This window comes from Pyrgilauda ruficollis, unplaced genomic scaffold (assembly GCF_017590135.1).
Source record: "Pyrgilauda ruficollis isolate IOZ18807 unplaced genomic scaffold, ASM1759013v1 scaffold25, whole genome shotgun sequence".
Taxonomy (NCBI): Eukaryota; Metazoa; Chordata; class Aves; order Passeriformes; family Passeridae; genus Pyrgilauda; species Pyrgilauda ruficollis.
This window is the reverse complement of record NW_024523822.1, coordinates 4,471,341-4,497,157: the sequence shown is the minus strand read 5'-3', so window position 1 is coordinate 4,497,157 and position 25,817 is coordinate 4,471,341. Positions and strand designations below refer to the sequence as shown.

The following is a 25,817-nucleotide window of genomic DNA, read 5'->3' as shown; positions in this document are numbered from 1 at the left end:
ATAATCTCTTTGGTTGAGTATATAAATAACCTTAGGGTAGCAACAGCAGGAAAGAAAAATGAAACTCATTAGGGAGCTGAGATTCTTCATTGCTGTGGCAGTTTTCTTTACCTTAACAGAAAAATTTGGCCTGCAAATGAGGATTCACCCCACTCACATTTCTAATTTACCTTTCTATTTGCCTTGCCGTCAAATGGTGTGGATGTGAAGCAGAGGTATAAACACCATCCAAGAAATCCTCCTCTATTCTTGCCAGGTTTATGTAGGCACATGGAATAAGCTGTATGATGATATGAGTAATACTTGTAGTGAGAAAGTGGATCTAAAAAATATATTTGTATGTTTGGCATACAGAACAGAAATTCAGAGGCACAGAGTCATTTAAGCACGCCAAAAAATACATTTGTGTTTTGCAGGCTGAACTCTCATGATAGGCTCATTAAAAGTTCTTGCTGCCAAATGATGTTTGTTTCCACCTTCAGAACTGCCTATGTTAATAATGAGCAACTCCCCTTGCAGGTTATTTGCATAAAGTATTGTTCCTGTCAGTGGTGCAGTGCTAGGTGAGGGTGAGAGGGAGGGCAGACAGCAGATTAATTCAAGTGTCTGATTTAACCCATTGCAAAAAAATAGCATAGTCTAAGCTGGTATGGTCACATTCTTGATGAAGTCTAGCTTAGCAGGATTTAACAGTAGGAGGGGTTTACTTCTGTTGAGTTAGATAACCGTACTTTGCAAGTAAGATACAAAGTAGTATCTCCAGGATTGCCATCAAGACCTTGGTTTGTATTTTGAAACTTTCCAGCCCCCTAAACTCTTAACTTCACGTGAAACACATTATTTCCTCTTGAGTCAGCCAGCTTCCTGTCCTCAAGTGTTTCTACTTTCCCAGATGGCTATTACATGCTATCTCTCCATTCCTCTGGGAACACTGTTGTCAGCAGCTGGTGCATTCGCCATACAATAAAGCCTCCAATTATATAGTAGTTCCACAGTAACAATCAGATCTTTCCATGACATTATTAGAGAGGAACACAGGACAAACACTGATTCAGGTAGTTACTGTACAAACAACTTACACATCTTTGCTTATTGTTTTATTCTATGTCAAATTTCACAGCTTTAAGTTTAACTCAAATGAAGAGCCAAGGTAATACAGCAATTATTTGCCTATCATTTGATATATATGTGATCAGGAAGAATGAAAGGAGAGTTGGCCAAAAGCATACTAGATTGCTATCTTCATCAAGAGGAAGAACCAAATATTGTGCATTCAGTCTATACCTCTATCATTCTTCTTTCCCAGTCTACAGATGTATGTGCCCTCTTCAAGACCTTCACTGATAGAAAAACTTTACTGATCCTTTTAGCTATTGAATCACTCACAAAAACCAATGAATTTTTCTAATATGAAATCATACATATCAGGATCTGGAGCACAAAAATATTTGCAGATGACTAATTTCTATTATACATGAAAAAAATCAGTTAAGAAAAGAAACCGAACAAAGCATACTAGAGGCATCAAAACATGAAAAGGAAATCTGTGCAAGTATCAGAGTCTTCAAATACTCAAGACTGTGGGCTATTAGCTATTGTGCTGTATACAATGCTCAGAAATTGTAGAAATACAATTTCTAAAGTACTGTGACCACTAAACCTTATAATAATGTGATTTAATAATTAAAATCTGATGCCACAGATCCACAAAGATAGGATCAGCTAACCAGAATAATAGGCCAAATTTTATTCTTCCTCCGGCTTATTTTATTTCATTTGATTAGAAATAAACATCAGTCAGTGCAAGTACAGATATTATATTTTAGAATTTAAATCTAAGAAGACAGTCATCAGATCAGTTCTGTGGTCTTGTCAAATAGACTAAGAAAACATAGCAACAGACAGTAGCCCTACCTGAATTGGAAAAGGTTTTCTTCAAGTACAAGTACATAACAGTACCTGAGGATACAATCATAGTGATTTACAACTATAAATATGATAAAATTTGGAAATCAATCATTTTCTGCTTAGTTCTTCCATAAGAATAAAAGATAATAAACAAAAAGATCATGTACATAGTATTATCTGTTTGAAATAAATGAGTGTGGTAAAATATAATATTTAATATTAAAGTTTGTTATTTTTCTAGTATGCTATCTCTCCTGTCAAATGGTATTTAAGTTCCTTGATGGTCATATGAAAGGACCTATCCTTACGGCAGTTATGAAGATGTTCTTGTCTGAATATAAAGAACATGCTTATGAATGTGTAGGACACAAAAGTTTTGAAACATTGGTTATTTATATTTGGATTCATTTCTTACAGGATCATAAAAACTTTACTGCATAAATTTGGCATTAGGCCTATTAAAATTTTAATTGCTTCTTCATAGGAAGTGAATATAAAATAATAGAGAGAAGAATGTTATTATCTGTATTTGTAACTAAGGTACTGCCCTTTATCAATGGTCATCCATCTATGTCATGTGTACTGAAATATCACTTTAGGAAATCTTTTTTTTATCATCCTATTAACATAGCATTAGCTGTGAATTTAGAATTATGAATTAGAATTTGAGAACAACTCCAAATACCTAGTTCCTTCCCAGACTGACAAATTTGGGTCTAGAAAAACATCTTATATCCCAAAGTCAGTCAGTGTTTGCATCTTTATCTGCAGCTTCCTGCCTCTTTGTAAAAATCATTTAAGGATTGTCATATTGATTTGTCATCCTTTAAACCCATTTTTTATTTTCATTATTTATTTTTATAATCAAGAGTTTCTAAGCCCACCCTATGTGACTTTACACTGAACAGAAAATAGTCAGTGTCTGGGACAGAAAGCATCATTGACTAATGGCTTTATTGCTAGGGCTTTTCACTCTTATCTGCAGGTGGGCTTCATTGGAAACCACTGAGCAAAATAAAATTGTCTTCGGTAAGAGCGTCATCTTGCTTGTCATACTAATACATTCTAATCAAACATGTCTCTAACTAAAAACCAAGCAGATAGACACTGATAAAATTTGTTTGAAAATCCTCTCCTGAACAGGCTGAATGTTTGCTGTGGGTCATATTTTGCTTCTGTCCCTCCCAGAAGTTTTTTCTAATAAAAAAATCAAATAAATGAAACCAGCAACAACAACAACAACAACAACAACAAAACCCCTCAAACCCAAACAACAAAGCAACAAACAAAAAAAGCAAAAGAAAAAAAAAAAAAAAGCTTTTTTCATAACTGAAATATGCACAGGTTTAGTGCACTTCTTAATACCTTAAGATTCAGGAACACCAGAACACCAGAAAATCTAGGAGCAGCTATCCAAGCTCCAGACCACAGCTGGTAGAGGCTCAGGCAGTTCAGAGCATAAACAGAAACAGCTTAGGTCTGTCTGGCCTTTCCCACAAAGATGTAAACTAACTTCATGTGAGACCTGCTAAAGTCTAACTACTACTTTAGCTTTCCATCTTGAATCACTGAAAATACATCAAAGCAGCAGGCAGGATGAACAGGAATCATATATTCTACCTAATGTTGTTAGTTGCAGTGATGATCTTGGAAATTTTTTTTAAAAGTGTTTTCTATTGCAGGTAAATTTCCTTTTCTTATTTTATTAGTTTATGAAATAGGTGGTATATATGCAGGAATGGAGGCCCATCTAATCTATTTTCCTTTTGTTCACAAGGGAGTACTTCTAGACTAGAAACTATTTCAGAAAACATACCAAATATGTTTGTTACTGGTTAGTCATCTTTGTAAGAATTTAATTTTCATGTTTAATTTTCTAGATATTGAAAAACCATTGGAAATAATGATATTAATTTTCAAAGTTTGTTAAAATTAAACGTGCACGGATGATCTGTTAATTACAGGATTGCACTGAAATATGTGTCCTGTAATGCTGTTAATATTAATGGTTTAAAATATTAAATAGGTAGGCTGAAACATGAAATAGTTATGCATTTCCTATATTTCAGTTATTTCTGTTGTGTCTCAATTTTAGTGCAGACATAGGTAGTTGTATTACAGAATCAGAGAATACTTAGTGTTGGGAAAGACATCTGGAGATCACCCTGCCGACCCCTGGGCCAGTGTGGGGTCACCCAGAGAAGGTGACGCAGGAACACATCCAGGTGGGGGTTGAGCATCTCCAGAGAGGGACACTGCACAACCACCCTGGGCAGCCTGCTCCAGTGCCACCCTCAATGTGAAGAATTTCTTCATAAAGCTGAGGTGAAACTTTTTGTGCTTAGTTTATGGCCATTGTTCCTTGTCCTGTCACTGGGCGCCACTGAAAAGTCTGGTACCATCCTCTTGGCCTTTAAATATTGGTATTATATTAATAAAAGCATTAATGAGACCTGCTGTCAGGCTTCTTTTCTCTAGACCAAACACTATTCTGGATATTACATTAAATATATTAAAAGCTAGTTGCTACCCTGAAAAGTTTTTAATGGAAATAAGGAAAGCAAGAAGTAGGAGCTAAGACTTACATTTCTACATTATTGCTTTAAAGACAGTTGATTAAGATGATGGAGAAAACTGGGTTGAGGTAAGGGACTGATAGCAAATTTTTTTTTTCCAGATATCATCCTATCATCCTTGTTTTATGAGCACTGCCATACAGTCTTTTTTTTTTTTTTTTTTTTTTTTTTTTTTTTTTTTTGTCAGCAAAAAGCTGTAATTTGTGCTCATTGACATGAGGACCTGTGGATTAAAATCACAAGAACAGAACAATTAGACATTGCCTTTTTGTTCCAGATGTTTTCTGACTTCAGGAACCATCCTGTTCTTGTAATGAAGGTCCTAAGGATGCTATTATGTTCCAGCATTTTACTGAGAATTTACTTCTGTCTTACTGGAAAGGTACAAGACAGGATCAGAAGAGAAAGTTCTTACCCAACTCAGGATGAATAAAATGAATCACTAATGACTCAGAATCTATGGGTTGACAGGGGGCCATGCCTTTCTGCTGCTCTCCACTCTCCCCTCATATGTCCCTCCTGTTATGATCCAATGCAGAGTTCTATTTCTACTTATCTCAGGATTACAGAATTGTACAATAACTCTTTCTTTTCTATAAAAGAAAAGAAAAGAAAAAAGTTTTCAATTTATGTGCAATGTAAAAATTTTGTTTGTTACTGTTTCAGGACACAGCAGGCCAGGAGAGATACAGAACAATTACCACAGCTTACTACCGGGGTGCAATGGGCTTCATTTTAATGTATGACATCACAAATGAAGACTCTTTCAATGCTGTGCAAGACTGGTAAGTAAAAATTGGAATTTGTATTAAATAAATAGTCAGAGAGTATTGTGTGATATCACTTATTTGCTGTGACAGTATAAATTGTTTTGGAAAACTTCCAGTTAAATGCTAAAGCATTCCTATATCTGAGTATATGGTGGTGGGGTTCTTTTCAGTCAGGAAAGACAATGAATATTTAAAAATGTTTTGCATATAATTAATTGCAATGATTGTGTTTTCTGTAATTTCAGTTCATGTACATTATTGATACTACTGAAACCAGAAACATGCTGTGTTAGATGTGGAGACTAACTGCTAAGATACCAGAAAGTGTTCCCATACTTTATGGAAAAAAATGAGATACCATGTTTGAGAGTAATTTTTTAATTTAATTTTTTTTATCTGTAGCTGGATATACATTGTTCTGTCCATCCTGTGAATCAAGTGTTAAATTGAGTGAACTTTATCAGAATAGCAGAACCCCTAGAATGCATTGAATTTGTATTACCTGGTATTATGTGAACATACAGATGTCTCCATGAAAGTGGAGATATCATTTTAATCACACGAGTCAGTCAGCATCCAGACAATCTAAAGCTTTTTTAAGTAAAGCTAACTTATGAAAATAATAAATTGAAAGCCAGAGTTTTCCTCTGTGATTTTTTTCCCCCTTTATGAGTTATTTTGATATCCAAGACCCTTTCAGCAGTTTTCTGAGTGATATGAATAATATTTGTCATGTGTGGTCCATGTGCTCTCTTGCATGTAGTTCCCACGGGACAACTGTGTTTGAAAGAGGATTTTGTTTGGAGTTTGTGTGGTTTGTTCAGTATATTTCTTTGGCTTTTTAAAATTCATTTTAAGGTATGTTCTAGTGTGTACTTCTTTCAGGACAGACAGGGTCAGAAGCATGTTTCACGCTTGAAAAGTAATGATGCTGTGATGCCTTTTTTTAACAGAAATTGCTATAAACATTAAACCATCCAAGAAAAATAATTTTCTCTCTTTCATACTCTTCTACTTATTATTGTGGTAGAAGGTGCCACTGTACCCATGGAACACTTTCCCTCTCAACACCTGGAGTTTTTCTTGGTCTCTGTAAGATGAGATTGGTCATTTATCACTCTGAAAATAATAACTGAAAACCTTAGCTTGACTCTGCTGCAGTGAAATGGGATCTTGGGTTGCCTGACATTTCCCATAAAAGCACCAGGGATGTAGTCATTTACAGTCCTCCAGGGGAAAGGGGCAACTTCAGACTGTGTCCCACTATTTCTCCATCAAGTTGTCTGTATGCCTCTACACCAAATTGCTCTTATGAGCAACTCCTTCAATTTTTGAGAGAATCTATAAGCTTGCATGAGTATAGATTAAGTATCTTTGGGCAATTGAATGTATCTGAGTGGAGTCTCTGTTTGATACTCCAAGAGGAAGGAACCTTTGCTCCCTGTGAGTTATGACAAAGGGATGTTTTGCCCATGGTTTACAATCTGGAAACATAGTATAAGTACTTGCTATTACACATTTGTGACTACTGCTCTGTTCAACAGCATGAGACACAATCTCCTACCTAACAAGAGGTAGCTGAAAGTGTTAATTCACAGGTGCTGCAAAAGTTTAACAAAAACAGGAAATCAAGAAGTACACCAATCTCCCATCTGAACCTGCAGATGTAGCTGCCAATGGCACTGCTTCCTGCCACTGCCAGATACAGCACTTTTTTGTTTTGTCCTGTTTTTCATTGTCCATGGGCTGATTCTATTCTAGTACTGAGTTGATAATGTCTTGTCTAAGACCAGCTGTGATCTGAAAATTTCATTGTCCCATCTCCAGGCAAACCAGATGGCATACCATATATTATCTCTCTCCCTTTAACACAAAGACTCCTTTTATCGCAAGTGTAAATATGAGTGCTTATTATTAATTTTCCCACCTGTTTGTTTTCCAGTCTCCTAGATCTGTTATGTTTGGCACTCTTTGTCCCCTGGTAAAAAGTAACTAAGCTTCATGCTAATTAAAAAGAAAAAAGTCACTGTAAATTGAAGCAAGAACATATTTTAAGGCTATGGAGCTCTTAAATAGATTAATTATGAAATATGAATTTTCAATGTTTTTTATCTAGAAGTTTCACAAAGAGTTGATAGCTCTTGGTAGAAATTTGGTAGAAAGAAGGCATTGCAGTATTATGTGTCGAGAGCTACTGAGAAGTAATCTGCATGATGAAAGGAATGACAGATATGCTGAGTGCCTCACTTGTCAGGATGAGACATAGATTTGCCTGTTATTTGTATTTTTAATGTTGTAAGCCCAGTTACTGTTCTGCTGCTCTTCCTTTTTTCCATTACTCCCATCTCACAGCTCATAATTAATTTTGATCAGCCCTGGCTTCAATTTTGATAGTAATTGCACAGCTTGCTTCTGAATGTGAGAAAAGTTAAAGAAAACTGGCAATTACCAATGCTACAGAAAAGCAAGCATGGCTATCTGCAGGTGTCTGTGTATTTCTGAAAGTTACAGAGGAGAGAACAGGGGATTTTAAGTCCTTTTGGGGCTGAAAGTGATTTTCTCTGTGATAAATGTGCCTCTCTAAGCAGTAGTGCCTTTTCATATGCATGGACAACAGGTCAAGTCCAAGTTCAAATCACATCGCATCAGCTTCAAGACTTGATCTAGAAACTGCACTGCAGTCAGGACAATGGTTCCTTTTAGGTTTGGATAAAGGACTTTGGTTTAAAATATGTGTTGGGATGATTTTTTGTATTAAAAAATATTTTTTGCAGCCTGAAATATGACTGACATTTCTCCTATTTAACTACAGATATAGATAAATAATAGTTGCACCTCTAGATAGCATATATCTATTCAAGTCAGCATATATCTATTCAACTGTGAAAAATTCTATAGCCAATGTATTAACATTTTACATTTAAAAAATCAGTATTCATAATTTTATCTAACTCTATTAGTACTTATATATGTAATATGTAGCCAAGAATTCACAGAGAGTGGATTGAAAGTCTGTCTGCTAGCAATAAGAGCAAATCAAACATGCTTTGACTCAGCAGTTCTTCTATGGAGCTCTCCCCAGGGTCTGAAGCTGCCTTCACTAAGAGGCTTTTTCTTTCAGCAATGCAGCTAATGCTGCAAGATGTATACCTTGAAATAGCTTGATGCACTTTGTTCATGTCATCCTAAAAAGATGAAGATTTTGGGAATGGATGTATTTCCTTTAAATAAGAAATCAGTTGTAGGGCATCATGTTCTGTTTGCCTGAGTTTTAAAGGAGAAAAAGGGTATAGCCAAATAACCAGAACTTCCCATTTAGCTGAATTCTTAAGACAGTATCCACATGTTTCAAGAAAGTGGCCTAGTGGGATCTATTTTCTTTAGAAATTCTTTCTAATTAAATTTGAAGGAGAAATAGGTGAATGTTGAGAGTGGCTCAATGCCACCTCAATGAGTAATTTTTAGTTCAGCTGTAATTTCACAGTGCTTGCACTGATTCCTGTTTTATACTAGCACCTGTAGCATCTACATTTGTTAACCTTTTCTCTCTATATGTTTCACTTGGAGGTGCTATGCCCCTTTTCATCTTAGTGTTTCAGTGCACGTAGGTTGTATCCTTAAGGGCAGTGGTCCTTTATGGTAGAAAGGAGAGGGTGAAAGGTATTATTTTTGCAACTGGTACCAACTCACTATGCTGAGCTCTGTAGAAGTTCCCGAGAAATAAATGTCTCTGAGCTGAAGTGAAAACCTGTTTTTACAAATACTTTTCTAGACATCTAATGAATGAATTGGAAGGAATTGAAATATCCTCCTACTCAGCATGTTTCTATTGCAATATCTTACCTAGGTCAGAAACAGCAGGTATGTAAAGCATGATCTAAATAGCTGAAATTTTATGTTCCAGTTTGAAACCCTCTGTGTGAAACTTCTGTAGGTCTGAAGGATGAATGGGAATAGAGTACATGGTATATAGTTTTTTACAGTCACTCTAAGTTTCTCCTTTGCACCTGAAAATGTTCTCCCAACTACAAATATTTGTCTAGCAATATTTTTATCACAGTCTGGTGACTGCTGAAAACACTGATGTGGAGGGCTCCCTTGTGCATGAATTCAAAAACTGAGAATTTCAAATTGCTGAAATCTCAGATTCAAGGGTGCTTCCTCAGGAAACACATAAGGTTGAAGGAGTCTAAGAGACTTTGAGCTACTGGTGGTCTGTTTTGTAAACCTGTCAAGGTGTAAAAAAAATCAATTTTTCCTACATTTTTGGCTGAGATCTATGGGAGCAGGGAAGAAAGTATGCTAGAAAACATACCCTCACCCTTTTCAAAGGCTGTTTACCCACACCCTTTAAAAAATATAGCATTTGCGAAAAATCGTATGATGGATGTTTTTTAATGTCCCTATTGGAAAGATAATTGTTACACATCTTAAAGAATTCAGAGGGTCTTCCATGAAAGATATTTCTCTTTCCTTTTCTTCTTTGCTTTTTCTGAGATGTCATTTTAATTGCCCCCTTCTCCCCTGCTGCAGACTGCTCAAGCTAATGATCTTTGAGAAGAAATCAACTGGCAGAAGATATTATTTCATGAGGTGACAGAGCCTCAGGTCCCAGCAGACTGTTCATGGTTTTAAGAACTTTATCACACTCTGTTTACTTCTGTATTTAGACAGAAATTATTTGCAGAATTTAGTAATAACCCATATGCTTAGAACAGCATGAAAACAATTTTAATTTCAAATTAAAACCAGAAGTAAATACTGATTTTGCATTCTTCATCTTTGCCCATAACACGTGGGATGTAGTTATTGGAAAGCAGGTCTAGGCAAAGACTATGGGAATGCTGTAAGATAACAACAGAGCACATTCTGAGCTGTTCAATATTACTTTAGCCATTACTATAAATATATAAATATACTATAAATATATCTTGATTAAATTATTCAGAGTGTCATTTTAGATGGTTATAAAGTAGAACCTTAAAAAGAGTCTATGCTATTATCAATTCAAGATAACACTGAGAATTAAGGCATGAAAAATAAGAAAGTTTTCACTTTCACATGACATTTGGCTACTGTATTTACTAGATATGTCAGTAGTAGTTGTCATTCTGTAACAATATTGTGGAAAAAATTCTTCCATTTCTTTGAACTTTTTCTGTCCATTCAACACCTCAACTGAACTAAAAGTTGGCATCTACAGCTACAGTACACTAGAAATTGAGCATTTATGTATTCTTTTGTGTCTTGTAATGGAAGATATGATGTCATTTTTTTTAATAGTCATTGAGGAAAAAGAAAAAAAACAAACTGGAAAGGACTTTAGCATGTTGTGGACCAATTTAAGAAGGCCTCAAAACAAACGGAGCCATTAAATTACTGTCAGCACTGCTGCACACATTTCTAAAGGGCATATGTTCACACCTTCTTGCTTCCACATCTAAAATTTTAGTCTAATATTGCTTAACACAAGTCTGATATACAGATAGGCTACTTTTCTTTTACCTCTTGATACTGTACCTAGTTCTATAATTTAAGAAAATTCATTATGCCATGCTGTATACCGGGGAAAATAACTGGAAAATACCTCTAGGCAAATTTAGCCTCCACCTCTCTTTGCCAAAGCACATGAGCTGTCATGCAGCAGCTGATGGGGTCCTGCAGCACAGAGGACAGCCAGGTGCCATGTGTGTCAGAGCCCTGTCCCTGGGGACACTGTCTGGACAGAGTGGCACTGTGCCACTGGTGACCTCTGCACCAGCTGAGTGTCTGCCATGGAGCTGGCAGCAACCTCAGCTGGAGCAGACTGGTGTTAAATATGCATACAACTTCTACTGTATTATAGACACACACACACACATATACTTGTGCTTGATATCAACATATATTTAAACAGATGCCCTTCAGTTGCTTTTGATATATTCACAGTTTTCAGCCACTGAGGAGCAAGGAGATGCATGCTGGTCAATAATTTCATGTCATTTTCCTGCTTAAAACAAAAGACACACAAATTATGTGCTGTGGAAAAAAAGAGTGAAATTGATCACAGTTTGGTATTATCCTTTCATTTCTTTCTAAGTCTTTCATCTGCACACTGGATAAGGGGAAAGACAAATGGTGTTATTTATGGACTTAAATATAAGAAACAAAAATGCATTCTTCAGTTGGAAATATTGATATTATTTGCAATTACATTAAATTTACCATTTTCTTTTTTAATACTTACTATTGAAAATGTACTTTTGTTATGCACAAAATGACTCTAAATTTTTTTTTTTCACTTTTTATCTTCACACTTACTTTAAGGAGGACAAAGACCAGTGACAAACTGGATGTTTTTTTCTGAGAAAGAAATTTTCTAAGTTAAAATATTTTAAAAATAATTGCAAAAATTATATTCTTGGTGGAACAAATGTGTTTTAAAACTCTGTATTCCAGACCCATTTGCTTAGCTGTTTTTCATGAAGAGTTTGCTACAGAATTCCTGGTGTAGGAAAGTGCATACATGAAACAGTTCTCTGAGGTGACATCTTTTCCCTCAAAAGTCTATCATCAAACTTTGTTTCACAAATGCTAAATTGCTGCTAGCTCAAACTGCCTACATGCTTTCCAGTTTTAAGACCCATTCCAATGTCTTCCACAATGTTTCTCCCAACATGTAAAAAAAAAGTATCCCCACATTTCAAACTGAAGGGCAGGACATAGCCCTGGATATTTGAGAAGTAATATATACTGCAACTGAGTTTTCCTAAAAGAGAAAAGAAGTATGTATTTGGTATGGAAAGAAGAGAAAATCTTGTAAATAAATCATTTGGGTTTTTTTACAGTTCTATAATTTTCAGGAGATCACTCATGATAGACCAGCAAAAAACATTATGTCATCCAGAGTATTTTCATAAAGTCATAGAACTCATAGAATATGTTGAGTTGGAAGAGACCCCTTGGGGTCATCAAATTCAGCTCCTGGCCTTGTGCAGGACACCCCAAGAATAAAACCCTGTGCCTGACAGCACTGCCCACACACTTAAATTCTGTCAGGCTTGGTGCTGTGACCACTTCCCCAGAGATCCTGTTCCAAAGCCCAGCCACACTCTGCGTGAAGAACCTGTTCCTGATAAACTAAACTTTCCCTGACTAAGTTTCATGACATTTCCTCGGATCCTGTTACTGGTGGCAGTGGTGAAGAGATCAGTGTCTGCCCTTCTGCTTCCCCTCATGAAGATGTTCATGAGGGGAACCACAATGTCTCCCTTCAGTCTCCTCTAGGCTGAACAAACCAAGTGACCTCATATGGCTTCAATTCCAGACCCTTCACCAACCCCTTGTCTCTCCTTTGGATGTTCTCTAATAGCTTTTTTATCTGCTTATATTGTGGCTCCCAGCACTCAAAGTGAGGCTGCCCCAGCTCAGAGCAGAGCAGGACAATCCCCTCCCTTGTCCGGCTGGCCATGCTGTCCCTGATGCCCCACAGGACACGCTTGGCCCTCCTGGCTGTCAGGGCATCGCTGACTCAAAGTTTTCTACATGCCATAAAATATTACCATTTCTTATTACTGACATTGCCAATGCATGGCTTTAGGAAAATTCTCCATTAAAAAGGACAAACATAACCTGTTTTTCTAAAGGCTTTTCATGACAACATTTCATGTTAGGATTAAGCATCAATCTAGCCTGAACTATTTGCTTTGATAAAGATACTTATATTTTTCTTCCTACTAAAACCTGAATTTAAATATGTACATTACAAATAGGAATCTCTGCAAATCCTTATCAAAGTGGTGTCTTGAAAATAGTAAACCTTTGACTTAAAAGTACAAATGTCATGAGAAAATGTTTTCTGTGGGTTAACTGTCCAAAAACTAATTCATGCATTATCACAGTTAATCACGAAAGACAGATGTTAAGTTTTCATGGCATTTTTCATTCTTTCCTGTCTTGATGCCCTTAAGCCATAGAGAGAAATATGTTTGTGGAACAGAATTTTTTTGTATGTGATCCTTGGTCCTATTGGCTCTTTCTCACACTTGCTCCTTTCATTTATTTTGTTGTGGGACTAAGTGCTTCTGTAGGTTTTAAACCACTCCCTTGAACCTCCTTCACTGTAAATGTGATATTTTCTTAGATTCTAGGCAGCTATTCAGTATCAGGGTGTCCATTCAGCTGTCCTCAGCTGCATCAAAACCTACTAATGCTGCCAGTGGGAAGTCTAATAAAAAAGAGGAGTAAATAGTGACAGAGTTCCCTCAGGGTGTACTATGTCTTTTTTTTCCCTCTAATGTGAGCTCAGGCAGTACAGTCAGTAAGTCACTGACAGCAATCACACACCCAGGTCCTACTCAGTCACCAACTGATGAGTGCAGCTCCTCAGTGGAGTTTGTCTCAACAACATGCTTCAAGATTATGTCACTCTGACTTGCACTGCACCTAATTGGCTTAAATAACTATTTATATATCTGTATCTATATGTATCAGCTGGATGCTTGTTGATTAGGACAGCTGTTGGCCATAACTGGACATGAGCTAGTACCACCACATTGCAGTCTCCTTGTTAGCATCGGCTGCAGACTGGCAGCTACATCGTAAGTGTGGCTGCAACTGCTAAAAGCTGCGCCTTTCTCTACAGTTACCACCCCTGCAGATAAGGGCTGAAGTTCTGGGGATTGATTTCTTCTCTTCTTGTTATACCTGGTCTGTGGTAAGGAAGGGTGCATCACTCCTTTCCTAAGACCCTTTTCCTCAGTCATAAAAATGTGGAGGTCTGTCTGATACGAAATGGCCAGGATCTTTTAACAGGGAAAACATGACAAACTAGCAAATTATGCCTTGCTGCTACCTACATCTGGCAAGAGGAGAGCTCTGGCTTAACTTGCTTTGTTGGACTGGAAATTTCACAGTGGAGATTTATTGTGCAGTTGATGAGGTAATGCAAATACTCAGCCATTCAGAGAACTGTTGTTCGTTAAAGGAGGTGTCTTCCAATGTGTACCACATCCTGCTCTTCTTCAGATATGATCACTGGGGGTTACACTGAGGTGGATAAAAGCAAACCAGATGATCAGATAAGTATCTGAATGCTGCTGGGCTGAACTTCTATCCTTTAATTAGATCATGCTAAGGTACTCTTAATGAGATTTTCAGTTTTGTCTGGTTTTTCCTATGATAATGCTTTTATTTTTAAAAAGGTTAAAGTGGAAAATACTTCTGATAGGCTCATGGTAAGCTGCTGGAGATTATCAGAAAGATAAACAAACTTAGGGATGGTAAGATATAACAGTATGCTGAAGAAGGTACATGAAATGCTGAGTTTAATATTTAGCAAGTCTGTCCATTTTATAGTTACACACTGACAATAGTGAAAGAAACAAACATGGGTATATTATAATCAACTCACAATGTTTATTTTTGTTAGTAATAAAAGTCTTACAGTCTTGTGACAATAATAGTTTTTATTGGCTGAGCAGTAACTAATACACTCTTCTTATCTCCCTGTAACTGTATATTGACAGATTTACACAGTTGCTCAGCATTCCCAAATGAAAACTCTGCTGCCAGCCAACACAAGTCCAGTCAGGGACTTAATAATGTTCCTGAACAGTTTCTACTCTCATCTGAAGCTGCAGATTATTCACTATTCTCAGTACTCTATTATTCTGAATCTGTTACTCTTCAGAGGAATATCATGATCCCTGTACCACAGTCAAAGCTTGAAATTTGCTGATGGAGCTGTTCCTTTGGGGTTTCAACTTTTTGCATATATCTTCTGTGAGTTAGGATATCTCAGGAGCATTAAGACTGCAGTTTCTGGATGACTTTTTTTCAAAATCTTAAAAAAAAACCAGACTGTGTGAGTCTTGCAGAGTACAACTTTGTGGGCAGTATGAAGTTTAACTGAGTCCTTCTTCCTCATGAACTTTCTCACCTCTGTTCCCTCTCCCCTCCTTTCCTCTGCACATGATTTCAAGATGCCCTGTTTTGAGTGTCAAGCCCTGGCAGTTGTGCAAGTATATTAGCAATGTGAGATACAGTCTATATGTGGGGGAGTGCAACAAGATTTATTGAAATTGATCCCTCTGTTCTTGTATTGAAAGGCAAACTGCAATGTGACACAGCAGTACGACCTGCTGGTAGTGGTTATTTTCAAAGCATATCCAAATGCTAGTTTGGTGATTTAGGTTGTCTTTCATCAGAACATTGCAAGGCCTTGACCTTAAACCAAGGCATTTATAGTAAATGCTTAATAATGATGGTTTTCAGCCTTCTTTTTAAGTCGACTTCTTTCCTAATCTCTTTTGTTGTGCTGTGTTGTGCGAATAATAAAATTCTTCATTAAGAATACATTAAGAAAATAAAGCCTTAATTGTAACTACAGCTTAGTACCATCATCATTCTGCCAAGGATCCCTAAAAGAATTTGTCTCTTCTCTTAGTGTCAGGTAGAAGCATGTTAAAGACAAATCAACATTTCTGATTGGGTAGATTTATGAATATAAAGTCACTATAAAATAAGGAAAAGAAAGGGAAAAAATATTTTCATTCCAAATTAAAGTTTCTATTTTTACCTGGTGATTGCTCTTATTTTCTACAATACAAGAGGCATTGCAGTCTCTTTAAGTAAGTCAAAAAACCTGCCTGCTATTTGGACCAAGATCTTGGATGTTTATTAAATATGCTTTAGCAGAAAACCTACTTTAAAAGCCCTGAATTTATCTAGATATTGTGAGAACAGGCAGTAAAAACTGCAGCTTCAAGGTCACAAACTGGTGTTAAAACTCCCCACAGGGACCAGAGGAGGGAGATGTCTTTCATCTTTAATCCTTTCTATGCTGGCCACCAAGCAACTGAGTGGCTTCTCAGTGGCTGAATATGTTAAAGTTGCCTTTGGCAAATAATGCAGCAGCACAGAAACCTGCAACCAAGCTGAGATGTCCCAGAGAGAGTCTGGGATAACAGTGTTTCCAATACAGAAATTAAATTGTCTCACCCATACTTGGGTATCATGATGCAGTGTTCAGTTCTGCATACATATTCTTGCAAAGTTACATAGTTGTCCCTAACATTAGACTCAGCACAGGTTGCTTTAGCAGTTTCGGACTGACCATCACAAGGGGTCAGGCACTGGCAGCTCAGTGATAACGTGTGAAATAATCTCTACATCATTGTTTTAGTGGGAGATTGACAGCTATAGTTTTACTGGAGTGGGGGTATGGTTTTATTTAAGTTCGGGAGGTGGAAGTAGAAGGCATTGGTCTGTGCACAACTCTGGGAAACAGCAAGGAAAGTGTGGAAGGGCAGATACTACTGCACAGCAGATTAGTTTTAACTCTTCCAAGGACAGCAGTGACTTTATCCTTTCTTCTTTCTTGATAGTATTGGCATTTTAAATAATCAAACTAAAAGTCAATTCCCACATGAAAACATGAGAAAAGTTGTATCTGTCCAATGTTCATAGCAGGGAAGGCTTTCCTAAGCTCTTCACTTCCCTCTAGTTGTAGCAAACATGCTCTGCCATAAGTTCACATCATGAGGAACTCCAAGGAGAAAAATAAATCAATGTTTTTTATCTTCAATTGCCTTCTCCCACTCATATGATACATCTCTATTTACAGTGCTTTGTACACAGCAAGAGAAAAGAAAATGTTATATCAATTAAAAAGCAATTCATATGGAAGAGCTCCCTTGGAAAACCATAATACTGATAAAACTGATTTCAGGCCCAGTTTTGCAGATGAATCTTCATGATATTTTCAGTTTTTCTATAGCTGCATGATATCCCTGGTTTTGTTTTTTAAAAGAGGCCATTTAGATAATTCCTGGAACAGGCTTATGTAGAGACAGAGGTGAAACAAAGTTAAAAACATAACAACAGATATATTTAATGAAGGACCTTCAGGTACATTAAGGGCAGACAAAGCCTCCCCAAGGGACTACACCCAAAATGGACAATGGTCATGAGTTTTTCAGACAGATATAAGTTTGGTCTATTTTCATATCAGGGGTTCATTCTCCAATTATTGCTTCAGGTAATGAAGTCATGTATCCCTAGTTCGCTCCCCCCACTGTGATTCTCTTTTGTTTATACTTTTTAAGGCCTGGGGCAGAGGGTGTCCTTGGTTCTGAGGCTTGCAAGTGTTGTTTTGCCTGTCCAAAATGTGGAGATCTTGCTAACACTCTATGGAGTTCAGAGTTATATACTAATGCAGTACAGGATCTGAAAGATATAAAAGCTAAAATCTTAAGGTACACTGAGTAAGAAAATGAGCATCTGTCACCACCTCATCTGTCATGAGGCATTGTTTTTTCCTATTGTTCCTGGAAGGAAAAACTCTGTAACAAATCCATATTAATTGAACACATTAAATTCTTACTTAGATATGTGTGTAGATTAGCAGAGCCAAAGTGTGCTGAAGAAAGCAAAAATAAAGGAAAAGCATTAAGTAATTTCTGCTTTGAAACAATTCTGAAGACAGGACAAGACTGTAGCAGTTTCTTTTGCTGGTCAGTGAGAGGAGCCTGTGTATTACAGCTCACTTGTTACCAGCCAGGGAGCAGCAGAACTGACTGTTACAGCCTCTGGGAGAAAGAGCAAAATATGAGCCAGGCAGAATGGACGGGAACGCAAACCCTCCTTTGATGTAATATTTAGCATTAGTCCCTTTCAGTATAACAGAGCTGAGTGTTACAGCCTGTGGGAGAAAGGGAGAGAACAAAATACGAGCCAGGCAGAATGGATGGCAATGCAAGCCTTCCTTTGATGTAATATTTAGTATCAGTCCTTTTGGTTTTGATTGCTTGGAGAGAATCAGCAAACATACCATTAAGACTCAATGACAAGATTAAAATTGTTTATGTAAGCTTGGGTAAAGTTGAGAGAAATAATACATATTTTACTTATTATATATATATATAATTTATATATATATATAAAAGATATATATATTTATAATAGAAATTTTCATTATATTTTTAGATGCATAAATTGAAATTTGCCATTTTAGCCTCTCTCCTTATTTAGTACATCCTTTTAAATCAACATATTTTCTGAGCTTTTAAACCACAAATACTCAGTTCTTTGCTTAGAAGTTAAAGTTATAATTCTATGCAGATTTATAGACATTTCCTTCATAGATCAAGGAAAATCAGTATTGGTAGTTCATCTGAACTACAAATGCTTATTCAGTTTTTATAATCTTCTCAGAGTTTTGTTGTCTATGCATATTTGAGTGAGTAGAATACAAAAAATATAGAGAAGTAACTAAGAATTATTAGGAAATGTTGCCTCTAGCAACTCATACAATATCTGGTAATAGAGATTTATATTCTGAAAGTCATGGGTGTTTAAAATGACTTTCCAGTCTCCATGGAAACCCTACTGAGTTAGTTACTGCCATCGCAGCTTAGATATATAAACAAAAGCGAGGGTATGATGGCTAGAGGGAAAGTCTGCATTTATCTGTGGTTTTTAAAGGGCTTTTCATAGTGTCTACCATAGCAAACCAGTCTTCTAATCCAGTGGAAGACATCCAAAACCTAATATTTTTCTCACATTTCAGTTAAGGTTTTATACTTTAAATAGTTAATTAGGTGTCTTCAATTTGCTTTCCCAAAAGAAACACCTCTCAGGACTCATATTTTGAAGAATTTTGGGATATGTTACAAGCTGTTTTATGAGACTATCTAAACTGCAAGCTTTGAACTAAAGCTGAATTTATTTTAATGCCAGTTCTATTCTCTCTTTCCCAATAAAGTTATACAAAGAGATCTATTTAGAGATTACAAGAGCTGTCCTGCCAGTTGTATTTGAAGTGTTCCAAGAGGAAGAAGGGAACTGGGGAAGAGAGTGACAAAACTGTGATTCTCCTTAAGATTCGAACAAGTGATGCTGATCTACTCAGCAAACAGGGAGTGGAGACAGAGAAAGTGAATGGTCTGAGGCCCTGTGTCCTTTCTGGAGAAGATGGCAAAATCCCAAATGAACAGAAAGGAAATTTTTAAAGAAGGCATCTGAAAAAATAAATAGGTCCTCTAAGTCAGCGAAAGGGAAGCAAAGATGTTTGTCCAGAGTGAGTTATGTTTAAGAGTAGTTTGATGGTTTTGGTTTTTGTTTGTTTGTTTGTTTTATTTTTGAAGGTTTTATTTTGTTTTGTTTTGTTTTGTTTTGTTTTGTTTTGTTTGTTTTGTTTTTTGTTTTGTAGGGAAGAACTGGAATGTAATCAGATATCCTTCTGAGCTTTCCTCAAGCCAGGTTCTGCAGCAGTTGGAGGGCAGAAACTCTTGCTGGGGGCCACAGTACTTGCAGAGGAATGGGGATCTCAGATCTGTGGGAGATATTGCAGGGACCTGTGGGAAGCAGAAAATGCCATTAGTCAGAGGGAGTTTAGTGAGAGCTGTGGAATGAGGCAGTCTGAGCACCCACTGTGACTGGGATGAAGCAGGTGGGCTCAGACAATAAAATCACTGAGGAATGGTTGCTGGAAGCTTGTCTTTGGTATTTTATGATTGATCTTTATTTAATTCATACGTCCCCTCATGCTGATTTTCCTCCTTAGTCTCTATTGCATCAATTTAAAAATAATTTTTCACTGTTTTCTGGCTGCCTTCCATATCCCCTGTTTTTGTTACTGCTAGTTTTTCTTCTGAGTCCAGAGCACCAACCTCTTCTTGAGAAGCATCTTCCAAAAAAGGAGTTTATCCCCTTCCCACTTAACTGGTGAAAGACGGTGGGAAGGCTCAAAGGCAGAAGGAAAAAGGCCTTTGCTACAAAGAAGAATACTGAGACTGTGAACACTTGATAAAGTAGAAATAGATTTGTAAAATACATTTAAACAAATAATGAAATTTTTCTGGTTTTACTTAGAGTCTGCCAGAGCCCACTCGTGAGCACATGTATTGCTGGAAAGTTTCTGACACAAATTTTTTTGCATTTCAGTCTGATTTTTTTAAATAATAAATTGCTGAAGTTTACTTTTCTAACTGCAAAGGTTATCTTGAAAACAATGCAACAAAATACCAAACTACAGTATTTCAGTATTGATCTGTTACATTCGTACCACAAATCAGAAGCTGATAATGACAGTCCTTTCTCCACAAAATTTTTTCCTGAGCACTGACAGCTAGCAAGCACTTTCAAAGAACACTCAGCTCCAAACTACAGAGAGCTGTGTTCTCCCAGAAGTGCAGGAATGGCTTGGAAAAGCACAGCTATCCCCCCTTCTATGGGCAGCTCCCTGCTGTAAGAACATTGTCAGCTCTTCTCCCCGCACATTAATAACCCACACTGCTCTGAAGGAACACTTTCAAGTACTAGTGTTCATCTCATGAGTTACTGAAAAGTGATGAACACAAAGGCTGGTGTTAAATAGTGTGTAGCTTAGTGCAGTTTATATTTCCATGAGGTTTGCTAAGTGAGGACAGTCGGACACTGTCTTCTCTAGTCCATTGTCCTATGCAGAGGAAAAGTTTGCTTTTATGCATCTGGAACTACCTTATTCCCTCGGCACAGATAGAGCTTGCTATTTTCTCTTGCAGCTCAGTGAGATGGAAAGAACTGAAAGTGTTTTGAAATGTAAAGTTGCATTGTATGCACATGTTGGATTAAGATGCTCTTGTAGCACTCCACAGATTGTACAGATTCCTGTCGCTTCATTTCCTGCAGGTGATTTTTGCCTTTGTAAAGGCAAAAGTCTCCGGGTGTGCAGCATTCTCACCAACATACAATATACTGAAACCAGCTTATAGATTTATTTAATAGAGATATTGGAGAAAATTAATAAAAATTAAGCTTACAACCTGCAAGACCTGTCAAGGTGAATTAAAATGTAGACTGATTCTTGTTTCGTAGAATATTCAAATGATTACCTTATTCTGTGATGTATATATATTAAGTTGTTTTTCCCGGGCCAGTTCTTATAAGCCCTAGAAAAACACTTGATACACCCAAGGATAGCTTAGCTACTACTCTGGGGGCATAAAATAAGCAGGATGGCTTCTGCTGCGGTGTTAGAAACAAAAAGGGTTTAATAAAAGGCAAAATAACAAACAGAAAAACTCGAGCCAGGTACAGCGGTTTGCTCCTGGTAGAAACACTTCACACAAAAGCCCCTCTTCTCTTTTGTTCTGTTCTTTTCTACTTGATTGATCAGGCGGGACTTTTTGGCTTCTATCCAGTTAGATGTTCTCTAGTGTTTGGTGAAGTCCCTGAGGCCCTATAAGGTGGCTTTTCACCTAAGAGTTGAGAGAAGCTTCTGGGCTTCTTTCCTTTTTTGGGGGACAAAGTTTAGTTTTGCCACTCTGTTATTAGGGGGCACATTCCTACATATATACGTGTACAATATATTTCTATATTTTCTATGCTTAATCACCTTTTTAATAGTCAAGCAGAGTGAACACTGATCTCTTCTAGACTTGGGTGGACATGGACTAATATCTTGACTTCAATTTTGGAAAAAAAGAATAATATTCTAGCAGTAAAAGCCATAAGGATGTGAAAGGCATGATAAAGTAACTATTTTGATATTTGAATATATATAAGGTTTTTTTTATTAGGGATTACTCATATTCCTATTAACTAAAACCTCCCAGAAAAGTGGAACTGCTTTCTTATGTGGTAATATTTCAACAGAAGAACAAGCTCTTTACATTCTTCATGAGAATCCTGAGAAGGGAAGAACTTAATAACAAAAATGTTTAGATTCACTTTTCAGCATTATTAAGTCAATCATTCAATACAGATTTCATAACCTTCATTTTTCATTGTATTGGTTTTTGGAGTTTTTTGTTTATGCTGAAGGCATTGTTGCACTTTCCTGGGTTGATTTAATTGAAAACTATTGATTCATTACATTGGTTGCTCTCCTTTTTTAATTTTTTCTTTTCCACAGTCATGGCCAGTTCCATACACAAAAACCTGGTGTAGAGAGAGCTGAAGTCCTCCACACTTAAAAAAACAAGTCTTAAATATCTTTTGCTCTTACTTTTTCAGCTATAACTGAGGCCATCAAGGATGGAATCAGCCAATCCTTCTTAACTGAGTGCCTGAAAAATATGAATGCTTGGAGTATTACTTATTTAATAATTAGCATTTAATCAGCATTTTTTGAATTTCCTTTGATTGCCATTCATGATTTATTATTTTTAATTGAATTCTGCATTCATAAAAAACCTCAGGAACTAAGGAAATGAGAGATTATTTTCATTTCTGTAAAGAACATGTACATACCTTACCATGAGGTATGTAATTTATTTCTGAGCCTAAGCAATGAAGTCTGCTGTGAATGTCCTCTGGTTTTGTTTAGCATCTACAGCAGGGGGAAAATGGGGCTGGGGTGAGAGGAATCAAAAGACATGAAAAAATTGAGATAAATCTTTGCTGTTATATAAGGTGACTATTTTGTTGTGTTTTTTTTTCTGATTAATTTCTGTTCACATAACAGTGTAAACAAGGATATTTGGTGGATGAAGATTGGTTGGTTGGGCTCTGGCTTTTGGGAAGATAGCCATATAATAAAGAAGAAAGAAGTCTGACTGCAAAATAAGAGGCCCAAAATAAATGTCTAAAGAATGACGGTGGGGGGTGGCATGTGTGTTAAGAGTGAGAATAGTGAGAACTGTACTTAAGAAGGATAGGAGAAACATAGTAAGAATCACTCTTTTGAGGAAAGAGAATTAAGAAATAGAGTTGTTCTGGTGAGCTTTCATCAGGGCAGCAGCACTGCCTGTTCTCATTCCAGATACTCCCTATTTTGTGAAAATCCCGTGTCCCCATGGATGTCTGACAAGCAGTGCACATTTTGTGAATTTGTTCACCCTTTGCTCACCATAATACAAAAAGGCAGTGCTGCTCAGCCTGTAGGGCAGGGACAATTTTAAGCCAGAGCAAGCTGTCATATTTAGAAGCCATGAGAGTTTTTCTGTTCAGCCAGGGCAATGCCAGGACTGGTCAAGCTTCCTGGACTGGCAGCATCCTTGAGGCCACCCCCTCAAGAACTTTAGAACTCCATGGAATGAGGCTTAATAATAAAAAAAAGATGTAGATGAATTCCAGAAAAATTATACTGAAAAATGTAATGTTCAGACAAAAAAAAAAAATCAAAATATATGCTTCCTGACATATAAAACTGTGGAGATGAAAAAGAAAGATAAAATATAGTGGAGCTGAGCCTGTTTCTTTCTCCAGATATTTTTTCCTCTTCTCCATGCATTAATTCATTGCAGCAGCAGTGAATATTCATTTATTTACCCACAATATGTAAACATGTGTCTGCAACTTAAGTGAAAAGCTAGCAAAGGTATTATAAGCTGGTAACACAACAAGCACTGGAGAATGTGTTGAGCAAAGCACATCCAAACATTTGGCGTCTTACACACATTAAAGAGAGAGACACTGGGTTTTAAAGCATCTAGAAAAACTGCAGCCAGCATGTTACTTTTCATGGTAAACAAAAGGATGTGGCCACATTTCTTCCACATTCTTCGTAGGTCATTTGTAGTTCAGCATCAGTACTGTTCAGTTTTTTTGGCTATACCTCATTGTTGTGAAAGAGTGTGATGTGAATGATGCAAGGATTGCATCCAGAGTGCTTCACTGTTATTATGAAGTATCTATGACTGTTAGGAGTACTTGGAAAATTAGCAGTGGAACACCATTTTTCACCATCTAGAATTGAAGAAATAATTGCACTTCATCTCTTCAGCTTAAGTAACTCTGCTGTAATGTGCAGTATGTGCACAATCACTTTTCCCTGATACATTTCAACATGATTTTTGGTGTTGCTGCTCTGTAGTGAGCTATGGAAAAAAAAAAAAAGTCCAGGGAAGAATGGGTTCAGAAGCATGAAAATAAAAATATGTTTTACGTAAAATTCATACACCATTGACAGATGTTCTAGGAAAGAAAGCATTAATCTTCAGTGAGACAGATTTAATTAGACTAATAGAGGCATATGAGAATGAGGCTCTAAAATATAGTACTTGTGCTTATATGTCAATACATAACAGGAAAAGCAGATGAACTTTGGGATGCTATGAACTGCAAAGAGATTATAGCCTAATTGCTGACACTTTATCCATATGAATGATTTTTATTATGGATTTTCAGACCCTTTTGTAAGAGTATCAACAATTATCTGGTCTAAACCCAGTACACAATGAAGAAGGACAAAGAAATAAATGCTCTGATAATAACTTTAAGTTGTGCTCTGCCAGATACATGCCCAGTGTTTCAAAGACAGATAGGGAGCACATCCTATTAGACTAGCAGCTGGATACATCACTGGGCTGGGAAAGTTCTGATTATGGCCAAACTGAAAAAAAAAAAAAATAGTCTTTCTGAGAATCTTTATACCTCCAAAAGAATATTTTTATCTGAGTAAGATCTGAAGCGAAGAGTGGGGAAGGGTTGGTGGGAAATACCAGAGTGAAATAAATATTTTGTTCTCTCTTAAAACTATAAATACTTTTTGATGAAAGGGATTGTGTGGCTTGCAAAGGACTCAATATTGTTTTGTTTCCACAGGCTGAGGTTCAGAAATACCTTTTTTTTTTTTTTTTTTGCATTTTAAATGTTTCCAGACCTATACCTTGACAGCCAAAAATATCCCCTTTTTAAAAAAAACACATGTAATGTCACAATCTCAAGAGCAAGTATTTAGAAGGAAATGCTGAGGTTTATAATATTCTTAAAGAGAATGTGCAAAAAAACCCCTTTAATATAGTTCCTATTAAGAAACACACCCTACCACAAAAAATGTATTTATTCTCTCTTGAAAGTAATGAAAAATATATGGCTTCAGAAAATATGATATATACAATGAGCTTAAAAATTACTCAAGATTATGTTATCATTAGATATGATGATATGAAGTAACTTTATGCAGTTTGCAATGATTTCCTTCCCTCTACAGGTCCAGATGAATTTAATTTGTGAGTTCCTTTGCCTTGTTTTCTTTCTGCTCCTTGCCTTCCTTAGAAAGCTTGGGCTTTCAGTGATGCCAAGGAACACAGAATAAATACACCCAAAATAGTTTGGACCAGATAACTGATGTATGCACCAGGCAGGCAATCTGACTGTTCTGGGATTCAATATCATGTCCCTTTGTGTGATGCTGCATTGCACTGTATTATTTAGACATCCAGACTATCTCAGAGGCTCCCTAAATCAGTAACACATGATGCTGTCCATCTCTATTTGTGTGTTTATCAACCGTACAATAATGATCCTTTTTCCATTTTCCTATATCCTGACGTTTAGTAGAATGTGATGAGAAAGGTAGATTGATTTAGTTGCAGTTACCCCTCTGCTGCTAATGCACTGCATTCAAGGTCTTCACAGATCTGACTGCTGGTTGTATTAGGCTTCATGAAAAAATGCTGTGTAAAATGTCAGTTCTCACAAAAATAAAACAAACTCTTGGAGCTGAGATGATGGAAGACAAAATAAAGCTAAACATCTACACTTATCTCAGGAACTCCATCTGTAGTTTAAAGTTGTGTAGTGGGATGGGGAGTGACTGTTTCCAGGTAACATTTTTTTACCTATATTAACTAAATAGTTATTTGAAAGAAGATAA

General features: G+C 36.6%; 1 protein-coding gene across 2 annotated transcripts in view; it reads left to right on the top strand.

Moving 5' to 3' along the window:
• The window catches only part of RAB3C (RAB3C, member RAS oncogene family), a 115,562-nt gene that overhangs the window by 51,806 nt on the left and 37,939 nt on the right, over positions 1–25,817 (top strand). For both annotated transcript variants that reach the window (XM_041470817.1, XM_041470816.1), the window contains one exon: positions 5,151–5,269. In XM_041470817.1, the coding sequence (XP_041326751.1) occupies positions 5,151–5,269 (119 nt within the window). The remainder of the gene's footprint in view (positions 1–5,150; positions 5,270–25,817) is intronic.